We start from the raw sequence: 21,305 nt of genomic DNA, 5'->3' as shown, positions 1-21,305 counted from the left end.
GTTACGTAGCACTGCGTTAATTATGATTATAGTGAAAAAGTGAAGTCTCTTCCAGACGTACACATGCTTTGCAGAGTACAGCCTTTATTCTTAATTTATTGTTCAGCCACCAATCCACTCGAAAGAGTGTTTTTTTGTAGCATCCCTTCGCATTCATTCAAGTCACAGACTCTAAACATCACACCGACTTCAGGAACAGGTGGAGAATAATCATGTAAAGGCAAAAAATAAAGCAACTTTAATACTTCATAAGCAATATTGCTCATTGTAGTCTATTAGACAGCTCTATAGTTTTTTTTTTTGTTAGAAGTAGTTACAGATTTTCACAACGGTGGATACAAATGAGTTTAATAATGATTTGGTGGTTACAGATGTACAATGTACAGCAGACTCTACTGAGGGTGAGTTACATAAAGCCAATGACTGAAGAGTATCCAAGCAGAGGCTCACTGTGGCACAGGTTACTGACATTTCCAGGGTAACAGTCAGAATTAATGTTAAACAACACACTAATTTTTCCTCTTCTTCGTCATCGGATTTGATCAAGTGTCTCCAATGAACATAGACAATAAAGAAAACCATAAGAGATCACGTCCACTCATACTGTAGGTTGTTGTGACTTCAAGGATCGCCATCGTCCATCCGAAACAGCACTTTGGCTAAATCACAATCTACACGTGGCAGCACGTCTGAGGACTTCATTTAATATAATTAGCATCTAAAAACCCCCACTGTATCCGTTATCAACCCTTAAGTACATTCTCCAACTCTCCAAGGGCAGAAAAATTGTAGTGACAAGATAGCTTTTATTAGAGGATGGTATTTATTCATTTCTGTGATCAGTTTCACACTTCAGAGTCGCAAAGTTTTTGCATTTTTTTCTGTTATTTCAAGGGACATTTATTAACTGCTCTGTTTGTGTCACTATGGAGCTCACTGGGACAATAACCACTTGTAGCTATGCATCTACATCTATATACATTTACTTAAACATGCAAAACAAAGAGAACATTTGACTCAGAAGCACCTTTGATTTTTTGGGGCCATTCGGATCGAGATGCAGTTTGGATTATCGTTCGAACCATGAAATACCACTTGAGGTTGACTAATAAGCCCTTGAATCGACATTCAGAAGAAAGCAATCAGAGCTACGTTATAAAATCATTCAGCATTCACCAAGCTTACTTACTCCCATGTGCGTTATTTTCACATTTGATGTTCTAAACTCTTCATCAGATACGAGAACTCCACTAATTCAGTCCATTTATAGCACATACAGTTGAGGTCCAAAAGTTTACATCCCCCTTTCAGAATCTGCAAAATGTTCATTATTTGACCAAAATAAGAGGGATCGTACAAAATGCATGTTATTGTTTATTTAATTCTGACCTGAATAAGATTCACATATAAGATGTTTACATATAGTCCACAAGAGAAAATAAGAGTTTCATTTATAAAAATGACCCTGTTCAAAAGTTTACATCCCCTAGATTCTTGATACTGTGTTCTTACCTGAATGATCATGACAAACTGCCCACTTTTCTTCAGAAAAATCCTTTAGGTCCCATAAACTCTGGTTTTTCAGCATTCTTGTGTATTTGAACTCATTTTTTTCCACACTGAGAAGAACTGAGGGACTCTATGTAACTATTACAGAAGGTTCAAATGCTCACTGATGCAACAGAAGGAAAAAAAAAAACTATGAATTAAGAGCCAGAAACTTAAAGATCAGGGTAAATTCAACTTATTTTGTCTTCTGGGAAACATGTAGCTTCTTCTGTAGCCTCTAAAGGGCAGTACTACATGACAAAATCTGATATTTAGGCAAAAAAAGAAAAACTCACAAATCTGCATTCTGTTCAAAAGTTTTCACCCCCCCAGCTCTTAATGCATGGTTTTTCCTTCTGAAGCATCAGTGACATTTGAAACGTATGTAGTAGGTGCATATAAGTCCCTCAGTTGTCCTCAGTGTGAAAAGATGAATCTACAGTCATTGTTGGAAAGGGTTCAAATACACAAAGCTGGTGAAAACCAAAGAATTTGGGGACCTGAAGAACTTTCCTGAAGAACAGCAGGCAGTTTAACTGTTCTGGACAAACAAGGGACTCACAAACAACTATCACTAAACAAACAAAAAAAAAACACAGCTGTGGATCATTCAGGTAACAACACAGTATTAAGAATCAAGCGCATGAAAACTTTTGAACAGGGTCATTTTTATAAATACAACTATTATTTTTCCTTTTTACATCGTTTATGTGAAATATCTTATTGAGATCAGTACTAAATAAACAATGACATGCATTTTGCATGATCCCTCTTATTGTGGTCAAATAAGTAACATCTTGAAGATTCTGAAAGGGGGATGTAAACTTTTGACCTCGATTGTAGTCAATGGAAATGCACTTACAAAGTTTGCAAGATCACAGTTTATTTGTTACAATATTCCATCTCTCCAGCCAAGGCAAAATCCTGTCCTTCCCTTGCTTTGATGGATTTAAAGGGCTAGTTCACCCAAATATGTATATTTCATCATCATTTACTCACGTTCATGCTTTTGCAAACCTGTATGAGTTTTGTTCTTCTGTGAAACATGAAAGATACTTTAACGAAGATATTTTCAATTCCTATTGACATCCATTATATTTCTTGTCCATACAATGGAAATCAAAACTTGAATTTTTTTGTTCACATCCCACTAAAGAAATGCATACAGGTGAGTAAATTACAACAGAATTTAATTTTGGATGGACTACCTCTTTAAAACCACTTAATCCTTCACAATCAAACCTCAAACGTAACCATAAAGGGATTTTAAAGCCTAAATAAAGTCACTCACATGTCCTAGACGATCTCTTGCTTGGTTTACGGGGCTAACGGCATTTAAAAAGCTTTGTTCAAAGTGAACTACTCCAAAAAAAAAAGCTGACAAAGCAGATCCCCGCCAGCTGAGAGTCCTTTAAGACTAAGGCTGGGACTTCAGCTCGATCTGGGGCGAGACTCAAATGTGGCGAGACACTAGAAGCGCATTCTACACGACTAGCCTGCAGCAAGGCTTTGTTTCAGCAAAAAAACATTGAGTTCTTTAGGAAATTGTGATGCCAATTTAATCAGAACGGTCCTCGTTCAACTTGAAATGTTGTTCTTGTCAATTTGGTTGGCTTTCGGATATATTCAAGAGACGAGCGGCAGTGAAATGAGTCAGACTGATTGGTTTCGGAGTGGTACAGGTGCGTTCAGCAAATATTGCACTGCTAGTGCACAATCGTGCGTGGATTCACACTCCATGCGCTATACCGCAGGTTCCCCTGCAGGGCAGCTCTTCACAATGACAGGTGCTGCGCTCAGCCCTTTTTTCTGTGTCCAGTCAGCTGGCAGTGAGCCAGGGGTGTTAATCTACGCCGCCGGAGGCCGGGCTCTGAAAGGAAAACAACGACGACCTGGGAAACTTGGTCCCGTAACTATCACCGCTTCAGCTTATGTTGTGTGTGTGCGTGAATAAGGCTTCGCTATGACAGAAAGCCGGCTTTGTGAACTCCCACTCGGTTTAGTTATATTATGGCAATTAGCTGTGGTCGCACACTATTATTATTACGAACAGAAGTCATTTTGGCTCATCCGTTTGCAACGTTACACCTAGCATACCTTGCATATAAATTATTGGCAGTTTAAAATAAGCTATGTCAGTACTAAGGTAATACAAAACCAGAAGAGAACTTAAAACAAGGTATCTAGAGCAATCGTAAACCCACTGGTCCGTAAATCCCACACGCGACATGAGTTATTAATAAAAAAAAAAAAAAAAAAAAGAAGCGAAAATAAACATAATGGTCCATAATGTAACATGGCTGGTCTCATTTTCCAGAGAGCACACAGGTAATCCTCAAATGCAAAGCTTTGCATTACATGGAGTCAAGCTCTAATCCTCGTGTTAATGGAGACACGGATGTCTACGGATGTTCCTTCACTCGGTTATATGACCGAAGGGTCTTTTCCCATTTTGCGTTGAGCAATTTTCTCCACAAATAGACAACGCGGTGATAACGTATTCCTGTAGTGTGGAGTGACTCTCCTTCAAATATAAAATAAAATAAAAAAACAATAGTGGGCGCGAAAGTTTTCGTCTTTGTCGGACCTCTCCGTTTTTTTTTAATCAACTCCTCTTCAACTCAAAGAAATGGTCGGGTACTTTAAAGGAGAGTGAATAAATGTTTGCTTATCCATCATGAGTGTTAGCATGGTCGCAAAGACATCACCCAGTTTAAGAAACGGGGCTTGGGGAGTTGCTGGTACGAGTGGATTGAATGTCCTTGAGAAGCTCAAGATAATAAATCACACTCCCTGCCCATCGACTATACTTGTGAATAAATGGATGTGTAGGTGTGAAATGGAAGGTGGGTGTGCACATCTATGTTTCAGGTGGGCTTCCCGGTCGTTAGCCCAAGCAGGGCCGTCCGGCTCCGTGACTCTGGGAAAGCAGGAAAGACTGCACCACCTGCTCTGTGGCCTGGGGGCTCGTGTTGACGTCCTCTAGTGCGTCGGCTACCGCAAACTGCCTGTCCCTTAAACGGTTCCAGTTGGACAGAATATTGTGGTACTCAAAGACCTTCTCATAGTTTCCAACTGAGTTGTACAGTTTTATCAGGCCTCTGTAGTCATATTCCAGTCCACTGTAACCCTCCCCGAACAGCTTCTTGCCTGAGGAAACAACAAACATATGGTTTAGGTTTAGGTTGCCTTTAAAGTTATCCGAATGAAGTTCTTAGCAATGCCTATTTTCTAATAAAAAATTAAGTTTTGATATATTTATGGAAGGAAATTTACTACATATCTTCATAGAACATGATCTTTACTTCATATCCTTAATATTTCATGCATAAAAGTAAATCGTTTTGGCCCATACATGTATTTGTGGCTATTGCTACTTAAAATTGGTTTTGTGGTCCAGGGACACATTTGGAGGTTAAACACAAGCATTACTGCTCAAAAAGTTTGGGGTCAGTAAAAATGAATAACCTTTCACACAAAAACATTAAGCAGCACAGCTGTTTTCAACATTGGTAATTATAGGAAATGTTTTGGTATATTAGAATGATTTCAGAAGGACCAAGTTTGAAGTAATGTCTGCTATTTTAAAATTGTAATAAGATTTCTCAATATTACTGTTTTTACCGTATCTTTTAACAAAAAAATATAGCCTCTGTGGGCATAAAATAATTTTCAATGGTAATAAATTAAACACAATTAGAGATGCAATGAAATTGTGTCCAACACAGATCAGTTTCATAACTGATAAATGGCAGATATTACAATTCTAAACAGATGAAAAATAAAACACCAAAAACTAAAATCAAGTTAATTTATACATTAGCACATAAGAACATACAAAATTAATAATGGATATTTATTTTTTCCAGATTTGCTTTTAACAAGTTCACATTAAATGGTGTTTAAAGAAATTCTACAAAAACTAATTAAAATCGTGAATTAAAAATAGTAAAATTAAACTCTTAATCTTTGCAAACAACTGTATAGATTAAAGGAACACTCCACTTTTTTGGAAATAGGCTCATTCTCCAATTCCCCCCGAGATAATAAGTTGAGTTTTACCGTTTTGAAATCCATTCAGCCGTTTTCCTGTTCTGGCGATATCACTTTTAGCGTAGCTTAGCATAGATCATTGAATCCTATTAGACCAATAGCATTGCGTTCAAAAATAACCAATGAGCTAGGGTTGGGTCGATAGACGATGCCATCGTCCATCGCCGATGGCCAATAGACATCACGATGCTGAGCCGGCATCGCGATCCTCCGCCCCGCCCCCGCAGCGCCTCGCCCCGCCCCCGCCGCAGCAGCAACCCGCTCACGAAAAACACACACTTAATCACTATATAGCCAAATGAAATGCATGCTTTCAATTTCTGCATCTTTACTTATTTTATTATTATTATTATGAGGAAATAATAACAAGGAAGTTGTTAGTGATCACAATACAAATTACAGTGAACTCCTAACGAATTGCATGAAAGTTCGTTTACATTAATAAATGAGGCATACAAAAACAGCAGAAAAAAATCTAAATAATTTTAATCAAATTAGATTAAATAAACTACACCAAATATGCCCTTTTCATGGTTTTACCATAACGAACAGAGCTTGGAACAAAAACAAGAGAATATATTTTTTTTCCATCGAAATACGAATGTACAATACAAAGCCTAGTATACATTATAAATAACACTTTATCATTCAAATACATTGGGAATATGGAAACACTTGGATTTGTGCCGAAAAACAGAGGTGCGTGAGCCCAACGCCTGCTATTTTTAGTTTCGCTTTGTTTTAGTTTCTTAACTTTATATATTTTGTTTCATTTCTGTTCTGTTCTGAATACCTCTACATTTAAATCAACTAACTTATAGTTATGTTTATAGTGTTTATAATGTTAATACATAACATTTCGCTTGATTTGGTATTATTTCTGATATTACACTTTCTCTCTAAACATTCTGCTGCTCAGTAAATGCGTTTGGAGAGAGTGGGTTAAGCAGTAAGCAAACAATGAGAGCGTTATTGAACTTAAAAAAGCTGACTGGTCGAAAATATGTTAAGGACCAACACACATCCTCCAAATGCATCTATATAAACCCGCGCTTGCTCTTGTCTCGTCTGCACGGACGCACTGTCACGATCTAATGCACTTGTTAATGCCGGATCTTTAAAAACAAATACCGGAACGCAAAAATCCAAAATCGGGCATTTTCCAGAACAGGATCAGGCTCAAATTAAGCACTGGTGGACATGGTAGGCTACAATTAATTAATTCGTTATGAATAAATTATTTAACAACAATCTTCCCTCACCCCCGCCCCCCGCAGACGATGCCATCGTCCATCGCGATGTTTCACATTAGACATCGTACGATGCCAAATTGGTCGACATCGCCCAACCCTACAATGAGCTTCGATATTTTTCCTATTTAAAACTTGACTCTTCTGTAGTTATACCGTGTACTAATACAGGCGGAAAATGTAAAGCTGCGATTTTCTAGGCGTAATAGTCAAGGAAGTTTGCTGCCGTAATATGACCGAAGCAGGCGCAGTAATATCATGCAGCGCCTGCAATTAGTTTCCAGCTAGGTTAGCATTTGCACATGTGCTGCTTGATATAACTGCGCCTGCTTCTGCCATATTACGGGAGCAAACTCCCTTGACTATTACGCCGGAAGGGGGGTGTAGTTCCTAGAAAATTGCAGCCTTACATTTTTGAGTTGGAGAATAAGCCTATTTCCAAAAAAGTGGAGTGTTTCTTTAATATAACGTAAATGATGTCTCTTACTGACATATGTAGTAGAAAACCCATAAAAGAAAAAAAAAAATCCACATCATTTTATACATATTTTGGACTATGAGGGGAGTCATTATTTCGATGACTTGAAATGGACGCACTCTGAGTACCTTTTGCTATTTTTACCGCAACACAACTCGGAATACACATACTGATACAATGACCATCGCTACTGAAAGAGCTTACAGGTGGCAATGGATATAAGCGTAGGCTTAAACCAAATGCTGTACCATCGATTTTTCTCCACAAGGAGTCTAAACGCCCCTGGATATCGAGTGAAATTAGCGCTGAGAAACTCCTTCAGTGGCTGTGGCATCATGACAAGCATTGGTATGTTTACATCCTGTCAGGATGGCATCTAGCGTTTCTTGTCTCTGCCGTTTGTAAGCTCTTTCAGTGGCTGTGGTCTACTAAAAGCCTTAAAGCCATCAAGGCTAAAGTGCAAAGAACAAAAACGCTGGTCTTTTTGAAGTTTTATTCCTCCACAGGCATCTTCCAATTCTTTTCTCCTCTTCTTATCGCTAGGAAAGCAGTGAAGACTTACATTTCACGCTTCTCTTGTTGCCCTTCGAGTGAGAATAACCAAAAGCTGAACAACATGGTCACTGTATCAGTATTTTATATTCCGAGTTGTGTTGCAGTAAAAATAGCAACAGGTAGCACCAGTAGCTCACCAAGTGCAACCATTTTACATCATTGAAATAATGTCGCCCCCATAGTCCAAAATAACTATTGAGCGATGTGGATTTTGTCAATAATGTAAATCTTTCATGGGTTTTCTACTACATATTTAGTAAAAGACATCATACACTCCTACCCAAAATGTATTAAAAACAGACGTAACCCTCACCAATAGCGATGGAACGCAAGTACAGACGCTCTGCATCATCATACTGATTCATATCGTAGTTGTAGAGCGAGGCCAAGTGTCCCACTGACAGAGCCACCTCATAGTCCTCCTGTCCCAACAGCTGCTCCTTGATCTGAATGGCCTTGATGTGCATCTCCTCTGCCTCCTACATTACAAATCACACCATGGAAAGGTCAGTCAGCTCCAGAGCAACCTCAAAAGCACTCTATTTTGAGTTTAGCTTACACAACACACACAGCTTGGAAAATGATTCACTTGTGATGTTTTACTTATAATATAAGAATTAATAAGAACCTTGAATTTGCGCATGGATTGGTAGAGGCGGCCCAGGTTCCCGTAGTGTTTTGCTGTCTGAACGTTAAACTCTCCGAAAGCTTTTTTGGCCAGCTGGAGGGAGGAGAGGTGCAGATCATGGGCCTCCTGCAGGAGGCGTTCCTCGGTTTCTTTGTTATGGCAATCGATGGCAATCTCCTCCAGGATTAGAGCTTGAGATGGAGCGACAGAAATGCATATTAGCTTGACATAACGCGATTTTCTAACAAACTGAATGTTGAGTGAAACGATAATGCTACTTTAAACTTTCAAGGGCCATTTTAATGTTGTCATTTCAGCAATGCAGCTGTGAATGAGGAGAGTTATGAAAGCTTTTCAAAGTGCTAGTCTCACCTTTCACCCTCTTGGACGAGGCCAGCAGCAGATGGTCTTCAGGGAGAATGTGAGTTATGATGTCTATGGCACGTTCTGCGTGGAATCTAAAAGCAAAATTCGAAGTATGAAACTGGTACATTTTCTTCGATAAACACTTCCATGAAAAAAATACAAAGGACGAAAAACAGTATAACAAGAACAGCTTTATTGTGTTAAAGGTTAGAGAAACTACTGGTCATTGGGGTCATGGACTTCTTAACACTCAAGGGATATATAAAACAGTATAAAAGTTCATATGGGATAGTTGCAACCAAAATATGGCTTTGTCTTGGAATGAATTGCTTTTGAAGAAGTGACTCACAACACTAATTCAATTATTCATATTTTCATGGTGATCTAATAAGAATGTTTGTCTCCTTTCATAAAAACAGCAGTGCTATTTTGCCTCTGACCTATTACGTGTTGTTCAGTGTTGACTAATGAATAAACTTTGTTTTTGCAGTGAGGAGTCCCACCAAGATTACAGATGTTTGTATAAAAAAAATATAGTATATAAAATAAATAAAATTCCATTATTGTTTTTAAATGATCAGGAAATATTTGTTAAATATTACTCTCTCTCATAGCTACATGGTGAGTTGATATTGCCCATGATTTTGAGGTAAATTTGTTCAATTTTTTTTTTTTTTTTTTGTGTGTGTGTGTACAATTGTTCAGAACTGTGCTGGCCACCCATGTGCTCATTAGCATCTTTGAGCTAGATTTAAAATAGTCATATATTATAAACAGTCATGACCAAAACATTTAGTGAAGTTTCAGCAGAGGCATCTTTGTTTTTCTGGGTGTTATCCGAAACATGTCATTATTGTTTCGGTAGTGACAAAAGGAAACACATAATCCTTTTTTGGGCCAAATAAACTACATTTTAGTACAGTTATGCAGATATTTAGTACTTTAGTACTTTATTATGTGGGTTAAAATTTTCTAATGTGATGTGGTTGCTACCAAAACATTACGGTCACTACCAAAACTGTGCAGTCATGACCGAAACATGGGATGTTTTGTCAAAAACAAAATACACTGAATTATTACTATCAATTATTATTAGATGTTATAATAGTTTTTGGTTCAATGTATATTCAAAGTAATTTAACCATACATTTGAAATCAGTGTGATCAGCTTTTCGCCTTTTACCAACAAAATTTGACTCAAAATACAACAAACCTTATAAATCACACTTCAAATATTGTTAAAATTGTAATTGTTATTGATTTACCTCTAAAAACTTTTTAATAAAATAGAAAAAATATATTTACAAGGAAGATGTAAGCAAAACCTTAACAGGCCAATATAACCATTTTTATTAAATTATTTATTACTGTTTCGGTAGTGACAAATTTGTATATGTATATGTATATAAATTAGTTTGGGTTACTTTTTTTGTATTCTTGCTTATATGTTATAGCTTTAATGTTGTGTTTTAAAACTTTTTCAATGACATTAAATTGCATTTCAAAACAGACATGACAAATGAAAAACTTGTGGTCAAATAAATGAGTAAGATGCTAAATGCGCTCTTAATGATTCTGCAAGTTCATTCACTGAAAGATTCATTCAAAATGATTCAAATGGATAACAACTGAGAGGTTTTTTAACAATTCTTTAAAAGTATACTGTCCATTTACCCACTTGACAGATGCATTTAACATTCAAAATTATATAAAATAATTATTTCTCTGAACATGTAACTAATTAGCTCAGAATGGGATTGAGATACTCACAGTGCGTTGTCGAATTTACCAGAGCTGTACTGATGGACATAGGACGAATACGCCAGGTCCTCATGTGCGGTTGCAACATGAATATTCTTCCCTCCGAACACTGACTGCCGAATATCTAGTGCAGTCTGAAAGTAAAACATATCAACAAAAAAAATAAGAAAATGTTTGATTTATACTTAAAGAACCTAAAGTTTAAGTAATACTAGGCTCACCTGGTAAATGGCCACTGACTGACAGATATTATCCACATTTAAGAGATAAAATCCATAATCTAGTAGTGTATCTGAGTATTTTGGGTGCTTGTGCCCAAAATGTTCCCTAAAAACAAAATGTGAAAATACACAGGCATTTTATTGCTGTCAAACAGAACAAAATGTCAACACAAACTCTTGCTTTAAAAAGAAATACACATGATAATACTTACCGTGCCAAAAAGACGGCATGTTTTATTAGTTGTTCAGCTTTCCTAAACTCCCGCTTAACAACACAAGCCTGCAGGGATCAACAATAATTATTTAATGAACAAGACATTCACATATATTTACCCAAACTGAAATATCTAACAAATAACTGACCTTAGAGGCTTGTCTGAGAACATCAACTACTACTTTCACAGGTAAGCCAACGGTGATCTCCCTCATAGCCTCTATACACCACCTATAAGCCTGAAACACGTCAGAAACACATTAAACTGTAGAGCAGAGCAGACACTCTCCAAACAGATTTCTGGGATATCTGCAATGGGACTTACCTCATCATAGTGGCTTTTGGCAAAGAGCAGGGCACACAGTTCTCCATACAGGGCAGCCTTATTAGCCTGATGGCCATGTTTGGCTAGTTTTTCCATGTAAGACTGGGCCAGTTTGAACGTTTCTTCTCCCAGGTGGTATTTGCAGTTGCCATTACGCACATGAAGTAACCTGACACACAAGTCCGCAATTACACATTAATAACATATTAATAATGGTTACATAATGTTAATATGATCATTTACGGCTCACTCACTCACCTCACACAGCACTCCACTGCACGATACCAGTGAAGAACCTCATCGTGTAATGTGCACAGCTGGAGACAAGACAGGAAGACTTTCTCCGCATCTCCATACCAGCCGGCATCTGATAAAAAGCCACCTGATATACAAGCAAAGTATTATTGCAAAGGCTTGTTATTACAAGCTGAAAAAGCAGAAAAGTCAGCCACAGCAGCCATACCTAAAACAAAGCCAAACTGTATCGCTTTCTCTTTCACATGCGCATCTGACTCTGCGATGTATGAACATCGGCGGCTGAAGGAGTTTGCTAGGACTGAAGCGACCTTCACGCCGTGGTCCATCAGAGCCTGGAAGCAGTGGTGTAAGAGGTGCCTGTGAAAGAAAATATGTGCTTAGTTTTTCATCCAAGTATCAATGTTTATATAAAACAACCATTTTGCATATCGACTGTTGGTCAAAGGTTTGGGATCAGTCAGAGTCTCTTACCCTCATCAGAGTCCCATTTATTTAATCAAAAATACAGAAAAAAGTAACATTTTTGCAATTTAAAATTACAGTTTTTTTTTATTTTAATGTACTTTAAAATATAATTTATTTCTGTGATGCAAAGCTGAACGTTCAGAATCATACTCCAGTCTTTAGTGTCACATAATTAGAAATCATTCTAATATCCCAATTTATTATCAATGTTGGAAACCGTTTTGCTGCTCAATATTTTTTTGGAACCTGTGATACTTTAAGGATTCTTTGATGAATAAATAATTTATTCAAAATAGAAATCTTTTCAAACAATATAAGTCTTTACTATAACTTTTTATCAATTTAATTTAATTTCAATTTAACACACTGTTGAATAACACTATTAATTTCTTTTAAAGAAAGAAAGAAAGAAAAAATGTAGTGACCCCAAACTTTGAACGGTAATGTATATTGTTACAAAAGATTTCTATTTTAAATGAATGCTGTTCTTTTTAACATTTTATTCATCATTCAAATCCTGAAAAAAGTATCACAGGTTCCAAAAACTAATAAATAAGCAGCATAACTGTTTCCAACACTGATAATAAATCAGCATATTAGAATGATTTCTGAAGGATCATTTCACACTGAAGACTTGAGTAATGATGCTGAAAATTCAGCTTTGCACCACAGGAATAAATTCTATTTGAAAGTATTATAAAATAGAAAACAATTATTTTAAGCTGTAATAATATTTCACAATATTACAGTTTTGTTCTGTGTGTTTAATCAAATAAACACAGCCATGATGAGCAGAAAAGACTTCTTACTGATCCCAAGCTTTTGAACGACAGTTTATATAAATATATTAGTTGCTTTTTAGGGTGTCTATATAGGGATCTTTATTTTTAGACAATGTCAAATACTATAAATTATAATATTAATAAACTACCAGCAATATTAATACATTTACATTTATACAACAGTTATTTCCGGTCCTTGAATTTGAGCGAGTTTGATATTCTAGTGATACTGGAACTCCAACAGTTTTACCATTTGTATCACTCCATCTGCAGTATTTCTCACAGCGAGCGAGTGTAAAAGTGTGTATCCAGTATTTTTAGTAGCCATTAGTCAGTATTAATTTTTATTTCAAAGAAATTCATACTTTAATTCAACAAGGATGCATTAAATCGATCATAATTGACAGTCAAGTTTTTACATTGTTTTAAATCCATTTGGATTAAATCCTGTTCATTAAAGAATCTTGATAAAAAAAGTAGCAATAGAATGATTTCTGAGAGATCATGTGACACTGTAGACTGAAAATTGTAATATTTCACAATATAACTTTTTACTGTATCTTTGATCTAATAAATGCAGACTTGGTAAACGTCTTTCAAAAACAATTCTTACCAACTCTAAGATGTATTAATTTGTAACAGATTAAATGAGTGTCTAATTATCAAGAATTATGTTTTTTGCTGGTTTCTGAATTGTGACGAAGTCTAGACTACCACCACATAACTCTTCTGTGAAGATCTTAATGAAGGTTTGCACCATACATCATGTGAGATTTGAATCATCAGCTCAAAACACACACACACACACACACACACACACACACACACACACACACACACACACACACACACACACACACACACACACACACACACACACACACACACACACACACACACACACACACACACACACACACACACACACACACACACACACACACACACACACACACACACTCTCAATCTCATTAGTGTGACCATAAATACACCATTAAGATATGGCTTTGAGCTATATTTCCTTGACAGACAGAGTAAGAGTGGACTCAGTTGTCAAATACCGTTTGTCAGAGGCCCTGAGGACTTTAGCGAAGACCTCCAGCTCACAGAACTCCCCTCCCAGCTGGCAGAGCCGGCCTTGCTGGTAAAGCTGGAACACATGAAGAAATGTGAGATTGCTGACCCTATTGTACATGTGACACAAAGACAACTCAAGCCTTCCCTTGGGGGTGTCAAGAGCCAGAAAACCAGGAAAAGTAGCCATTATGAAAACAGAATGTACAATCAGGAAGACTTTGTGCAAGACCAATACGTGTGCCAATAACATTTTGTTTGTGGCATCTGACACCAAATAGCCCAACTGTACAAAGCAATGAAAAACATAATATATTCACAACAGAGTAATTTAACCCTTGATGTTATATTTGAAGCTAAAAACTATGATTATACGTTAGAAGGCGCAAAACTGTCCACAACAACATTCAAAGGCCCAATGACTTTTACAGTATTTCTTGATTCACTGGATAAGGATTAATGATTTAAAAAAATATTTCTGTACTTACAATTTCTAATATTCTATTTTAGAACTTGGCATAACTACAAAAGGCACAGTCAAACCAAACTTTATTCAGACACCTTTAACATTTCTCACATTATTAAAGTTTATTCACAATAGTGTCAGAAAAAACTAATCTTGTTAATGTATAACTTTGATGGAAATGTATGTAATGCAGTGTTTCCCACACATAGACGAATCTGTGGCGGTGCGCCACAGATTAAATTCTGACCGCCACAGATTCAACACCGACCAAAAAAAAACAAAAAAACAAAATCAATACCGACCGTCACATATTGCGTTTCGTTATTCTTTTGTACGCTATTTAAAACACGCAGCGAATTCGTTCAACTGCATTTCCTTTCCATACTCTCTCTTCATCTCTCTGTCACTCACGCGTCTCTCCCTCAAACGCACACACGCACACAGCCCCTCCCCTCCGTACACACATCTGTCTGGATCATCTGTGGAGAGAAGACAGCTGGCGAAAGGTTGGTATCTCGTGAACACTTTTAACACACAATCACAGATTAAAATATTTTATATTCTGAATACAATAGTTTCAGTGTGTTGATGTTACTGTAAGTCCCGACCTTTAGCAAACGCGATTGCGCCTTCTTTAGAAAGTTAACTAGTCGCAAGTTTGCGGTAAAATGTAGGCTAGCCTAGTTGGGTTGTCGAGGTCAAAACACTATATGTAGCAGCTGTGAATCAAATAAACGTATTATAAATTATGTCGTTTCTTTACTCTTACATTGAATGTTTGCTGCTTCAATCCAGATGAGTATTAAAAAGTATTTTCCGCGACTGAAAAAGGCATGTGATGAGGACCATCCTGAACCGGAGGTATCAGTCTGAAACAGAGCTTAGTCCGACCAGTGTAATTAGTTATGTTATTGTTTACAATATTTTCAGGCTTCAACTAGTGCTGCTCAAGCAGAAAGACAAGGTCAGGGAGAGAAAGAAATAGATTTGTTAAATATCAATAATATGTCGCAAAATAAGGTGCCCTAACAAAAGTTACAGACTGTGCAGCAAGTAGGCTGTTGTATATGGTGTTAAATTCATGTAATAAAGTTCTGTTTAACTAATTATTAACAGTTTTTTTTAATTATTAACCTTTAGGAATTAGGAAATCCCTTTAGGGGATCCAATCGTACCCCCCCCCCCCCCCACACACACACACACACGGGCTGACCACCACACATTGCCTTCAAACCTGTGGGAAACACTGTAATGAAATACAGTCAATCAAAAATGTTAGCAATTTTACTGGTAGTCCAATGTATAAAGAATTTTAGAATATGCCACAGTTTATCTACTTTATTTTGCTATCCTCACATACATATTACTATACTATAGTGTCCTGCACCCACTAGTAAAATAACATTTAAAATGTTTTTAAGTTATCTTTACACGCCCTCAAAATTCCCCATGGTTGAAAATCACTATTCTAAGTAGAACTGAACTTACTAAGGTAAGACATATTAAGTCTCCAAACTACGCAAAAAAAGAAACTGGTCTTGTGGGTTTCAGTTAAACTTAATTTGTGAAGCCTTTTCAACTACAGGTAAAACTTCTTTGGTAATGCAGAATATTACAAAACTTTTCTTCATCATTCCTTAATAATTAGTCATTTGTGGACAACAAACTCTGATAGCCTTTGTATATGTTTGCATATATATATATATATATATATATATATATATATATAAACAGAAACAGTGGGATTGGTTTCCCAACCTAGATATCCAAAAGGGCAAATAATATTAAAAAGTCAAAGAGGAAAGTTAAACTGGTCTCAAAACACATGAAGAATGCAATACTTCGTACAGTTTTTAAACATATTTCACATAATGAGATAAAATGTGACCCTGGACCACAAAACCAGTCTTAGCAATAGCCAAAAATACACTGAGTTGGTCAAAATTATTGTTTTTTTTTCTTTTATGCCAAAAATCATTAGGACACTAAATAAAGATCACATTTCATGAAAATATTTTGTTTATTTTCTACCGTAAATATATCAAAACGATTAGTAATATGCATTGCAAAAACTTCATTTGGACAACTTTGAAGGCGATTTCCTCAATATTTTGATTTTTCTGCACCCTTAGATTTTAAAAGAGTTGTATCTTGGCCAAATATTGTCCTATCCTAACAAGCCATACATTACATCAATGGAAAGCTTATTTATTCAGCTTTCATAAGTAATTTGGTGGTTTCATATGTAAATGTATGCAGTAACACTTAACAATAAGGTCCCAATAGTTAACATTAACTAAAAACAATTTTTTGCACAGTATTTATTAATCTTTGTTAATGTTACTCATTTTTAGTTCATGTTAGCTCATGGTGCATTATATAATATTAAGAGATACAATTGGATTTTAATAATGCAATAATAGGCTAAATGTTGAAATTATAATTAAACATGACGAATGCATGCTTGAGAAGTATTTTTAATTTTTAATTCACGTTAACAAAAGGCACTTTATTAAATGCTGCCATACCTCTATTATTGTCTCTAATAACTGTCTATTGTAATGTACAGTGTTTAGAAATACTTTTCACAGTAGCTGGTGACAAACCATTCAAACCACATTGCAGATGTCAGTTGCCTTATCTTACGAAGTCGTTAGAAACACGGTTATGGTTCAAACACTCACATGACATTATAATAAGCATAAATCACAGGGCTCATACTCCTAAATAAGCTAACAGGGTAAAAAGTGAGATGTCACAGTGTTATATGGTTAACTAGTCTTGACCCAGAGAGTTATATCTCATACAGTAGTAGATAAGCTACATGCTAAGATAACTGGAACACAGTGTCCACTTCAACCAGTCTTCACCCAAACTGTGCTACATAATACTAGTGGACTCTTAGAGAAAACCCTGACGGTTAAATCATCTCGTATCTCGAGTCTCTCCTAACCAGCGCTCCACTACGAGGAGGTCGCTTCAGTTTTGTTAGCCGAGCTGCTAGTAAAAAGTGTCAGATGCTTTTGACGTTTGTTCAGCACTGAACTCGTTCGCTTTTCTTCTTACCTTGTAGTACACATCAAACTGTATATTTTCAGGCAGAGAGCGGATGTCCCGTCGCGATCGGCCGTAGTTGTCGACCACGGCTGAGATAGCGGTGTTGTACAGGGTCTCAGGGATCCATTCCAGCTCCACCGCGGCCATATTGTTTTCTTTCACTAAATCCAACCACAGCCCCCCCCCTCTTCCACTCCTACTTTCACCTCCTTCGCTACCTGATCGAGGTAAAACTCTTTACTCTGATGCTCCTCATACACCCCCGCAGCTGGAAGCGCCTTTTGAAATCGAAACGGACTGTTATGATAGAGAACACAACCCTAAGGTTATGCTCTCATGTTTAAAGCTCATCCCAGATCGCGATGCCCCGCCCACTCTACGACACTTTGAGCGATGACGTAGCGCCTCTAGAGCTCCGCTCGAACTCAGTGAACGCGCATTTGACTGTAGTTCAAAATAACGGCCGCTGGGAAGACGACGGAAATCTCTCAAGAGTAATCAGCGTTTTGTGTCACAATATAGTATCAAAAGTTTAGGCAGTGGATAAAATTAACTATCGTATCTTTTACACATGTAAAATGTGTTCTTTTCTGGAAAATTTTATCAAAAAGATTGATAAATCCCGCACTACACAGATTAAAACATCATGAAAAGGTAAAATTAAAATGCAAAAATCATTTTAAAACATGTAAAAATCCAAATAAATCGGTTATTTAAAATAATGACAAATTCGGCTGACAAAAGAAACAAAAAAGTTTAGAAAATCGCTTCCAAAAATACACAGCATAACGAGATTTTTAGATTTTTAATGTGTTTAATTCTCTTCTGCTCACCAAGTCTGCATTTATTTAATCCAAAGTACAGCAAAAACAGCTAAATTAATAACTGTTTTCTATTTGAACATATTTTAAAATGTAATTTATTCCTGTGATCAAGGCTACATTTTCAGCATTATTACTCCAGTCTTCAGTGTCACATGATCCTTTAGAAATCCTGCTGATTTGCTGTTCAAGAATCATTTATTATTATTATTATTATTATTATTATTATTATTATTATTATTATTATCATAATCAATATTTAAAACAGTTGAGTACATTTTTTCAGGATTCTTTGATTAATAGGAAGGTCCAAAGAAAAAGTTTTTGTAGCACACTATACCATACAAAAGCTAAATATATTTGGAAATAAATTATTGAAATTATTTAGCAGAGATGCTTTAAATTGATCAAAAGTGATGATAATGACATCTGTAATGTTACAAAAGATTGCTATTTCAGATAAATGCTGTTCCTCTGAACTTTCTATTGAAACAATTCTATACTATTTTCAATACTATTTAAAATAACTCTTTTCTATTTGAAAATTGAAGTTTTAGCTTCATTACAGTCACATAATCCTTCAAAAATCATTCTAATATTCTGATTTGCTGCTCAGAAAAACATTTATGATTATTAATATTATTATGTTGAAAACAGCTGAGTAGAATTTTTCCGGTTTCTTTAAATAGTAGAAAGTTTAGAACAGCATTTATCTGAAATAGAAACCTTTTGTAACATAATAAATGTCTTTATCATCACTTTTGATCATTTTAAAGCATCCTTGCTAAATAACAGTTTTAATTTCTATAATAAAAAAAACAAATACTGACTTCAAGCTTTTGAATGGTATAGTGTATAATATTACAAAAGCTTTTTATTTCAGATAAATGCTGATCTTTGGATCTCTCTATTCATCAAAGAATCCTGAAAAAATGTACTCAACTGTTTTAAATACGGATAATAATAATAATAAAATAATTCTTGAACAGCAAATCAGCATATTAGAATGAATTCTGAAGGATCATGTGACACTGAAGACTGGAGTAATGATACTGACAATTCAGCTTTGATCACAGAAATAAATTACATTTTTAAATATATTCAAATAGAACTATGTCAAATTGTAATGCTTTTGTTGTACTTTGGATCAAATAAATGCAGGCTTGGTGAGCAGAAGAGTCGTCTTTAAAAACATTAAAAATCTTACTGTTTAAAAACTTTTGACTGATAGTATAGTGTACACAGTTCTCTTTCTCTCCTATTTAGTATACAAAAAGCAAGTCAACAAAAATAGCTTTCTGATAAATTGCAGGCCTACTTGTTTAACATGTTTTCACCGTGGAGAACATATTAACTCAATAGAAAAGCCAAAATATTATTACTTTGCATGAATACAAATCTTTTTCAGAATTTAACAGAGTAGATGTTCCATCCTTTGTAAAAGACTTGAAGTTTACTCCTGGGCATCATCTACTGGCCACTATTAGTAAAATCCATTTTACAGCAGCACAAGAAAATCCTTTGAAAACTCTTCTTGTTGCACGTAACCCTATGTAGGCGAGATGAAATTAAATTAATGGACGGCATTAGTCTGAATCTTATTTTTCTTACTATATCGCAAACTGTCTCTCTTATATAATGTGAATTATATTATAAAGTATTCCTTTGTGCCATTAATAGTCTTATGCATCCTACACATTATTAATTCATATTTTTATCTTATCTTATTATATCACATTAGCATAATTGTAACCATTATATAACATTTGAAAAATATTCACAATCACAAATTACCCCATCGACCATATAAACTGACCATAGTGTACTATGATTAATCCAAATCAAGATTATGATTAACAACATAATAAGCTCAAAAGCAATTCTAATTGCAAACCAAAGTATAATTTAGCTGATTTGTGAGCATTTCTAATGACGATGACCACGTCAGATTACAAACGTATTTTTTTAAATGTGTCACCATAATTGTCAGGTCATTGTATATGAAAAAGAAGCTCCTCACAGTGTTGTCAAACTTGTGTACTACACATACAGTTCTATATATAATGATATTTAGAAACTTGAAATTCCTTAAGCAAAAAAGCTGGTGAAAGGTCAAGGCATTAGCTACGCTCTTAAAAATAAAGGTACTTTGAAAGGTTTTTTTTCACAGCGATGCCATAGAAGAACCATTTTTGGTTCCAAAAAGAACATTCAGTCATAGGTTCTTAAAAGAACCATCTCTATATTCTGAAGAACCTTCTTTCGCCACAAAGAACCTTTTGTGAAACAGAAACGTTCTTCAGATGTTAAAGGTTCTTTATGGAACCTTTTAGACAAAAAAGATTCTTCTAAGGCACCCTAGCACCTCAAGATCTTGTCCAAGTTTAGGCCCACAAGACCCATACCTTTAGTATTATTTATATAATATTTACATTTTTATGAATATGAATTAGCTTTTTTTACACAAAAGCATTTATTTTTACATTTTCAGTTTTTATTTTAATTTTATTTGAAATATTATGTCATTTTGTTAATATTACTATTTAGTTTTTATTTAATTTTATTTCAGTTGTAGTTTTGATTTAGTATAGCCGGTTAGTAATTTTAGTGCTTCAAATAAAATTGATTATATATTGTCATCATTTCTATTAGTTTTTTTTAGTTTAATCAATTTTTATTTCAGTTGAAGTTTTAGTTTTTTATTTATTACCAGTTTATTATCATTACCAGCACCAGTAATTTAAGTGCTTCATATTAAACTTAATTTAATTTGTTTAATTAAATTACATTTTAAATCTAATTTTCGTTTAGTTTATTTTTTCGTCTAATATTAATAATTTATTTCAGCTTTATTTTACTTAACAATATTAGTTTTAGCTAATGATAATAACCCTAAGACATACCTATCTAAATGAGAAATCCTTAGATCTATACATTACCAGTCAAGTTTTTTTAAATAAGATTTTTAAAGTTTTTTTTAAAG

The 21,305-nt window shown here is 35.3% G+C and overlaps 1 protein-coding gene across 1 annotated transcript; it reads right to left on the bottom strand.

The window, feature by feature from the left end:
• Nucleotides 1-215: 215 nt before the first annotated feature.
• Nucleotides 216-17,851, bottom strand: appbp2 (amyloid beta precursor protein (cytoplasmic tail) binding protein 2). The gene is made up of 13 exons (XM_073817926.1): nucleotides 17,511-17,851; nucleotides 13,966-14,054; nucleotides 11,863-12,014; nucleotides 11,658-11,781; nucleotides 11,400-11,568; nucleotides 11,224-11,313; nucleotides 11,073-11,140; nucleotides 10,861-10,966; nucleotides 10,649-10,773; nucleotides 8,885-8,970; nucleotides 8,513-8,703; nucleotides 8,198-8,363; nucleotides 216-4,698 (listed from the first exon to the last, which is right to left on the bottom strand). The coding sequence occupies exons 1-13, from the start codon at nucleotides 17,646-17,648 to the stop codon at nucleotides 4,436-4,438; spliced, it is 1,767 nt and encodes a 588-aa protein (XP_073674027.1). The 5' UTR covers nucleotides 17,649-17,851; the 3' UTR covers nucleotides 216-4,435.
• Between the last annotated feature and the right edge of the window lie 3,454 nt (nucleotides 17,852-21,305).

This window comes from Garra rufa, chromosome 14 (genome assembly GCF_049309525.1).
Source record: "Garra rufa chromosome 14, GarRuf1.0, whole genome shotgun sequence".
Classification (NCBI taxonomy): Eukaryota; Metazoa; Chordata; class Actinopteri; order Cypriniformes; family Cyprinidae; genus Garra; species Garra rufa.
The sequence above is the reverse complement of the archived record's forward strand: the minus strand, read 5'-3'. Positions and strand labels throughout refer to the sequence as shown.

What these genes read in the sequence shown, in the direction of transcription:
- appbp2 (XM_073817926.1), bottom strand. Translation starts at nt 17,648, where the DNA reads ATGGCCGCGGTGGAGCTGGAATGGATCCCTGAGACCCTGTACAACACC. An exon ending in CTCAGGGCCTCTGACAAACG is followed by an intron (nt 12,015 to 13,965) that starts GTATTTGACAAC and finishes TTTCTTTCACAG; the next exon opens with GCACCTCTTACACCACTGCT. An exon ending in CTTGCGTTCCATCGCTATTG is followed by an intron (nt 4,699 to 8,197) that starts GTGAGGGTTACG and finishes TTGTTTCCTCAG; the next exon opens with GCAAGAAGCTGTTCGGGGAG.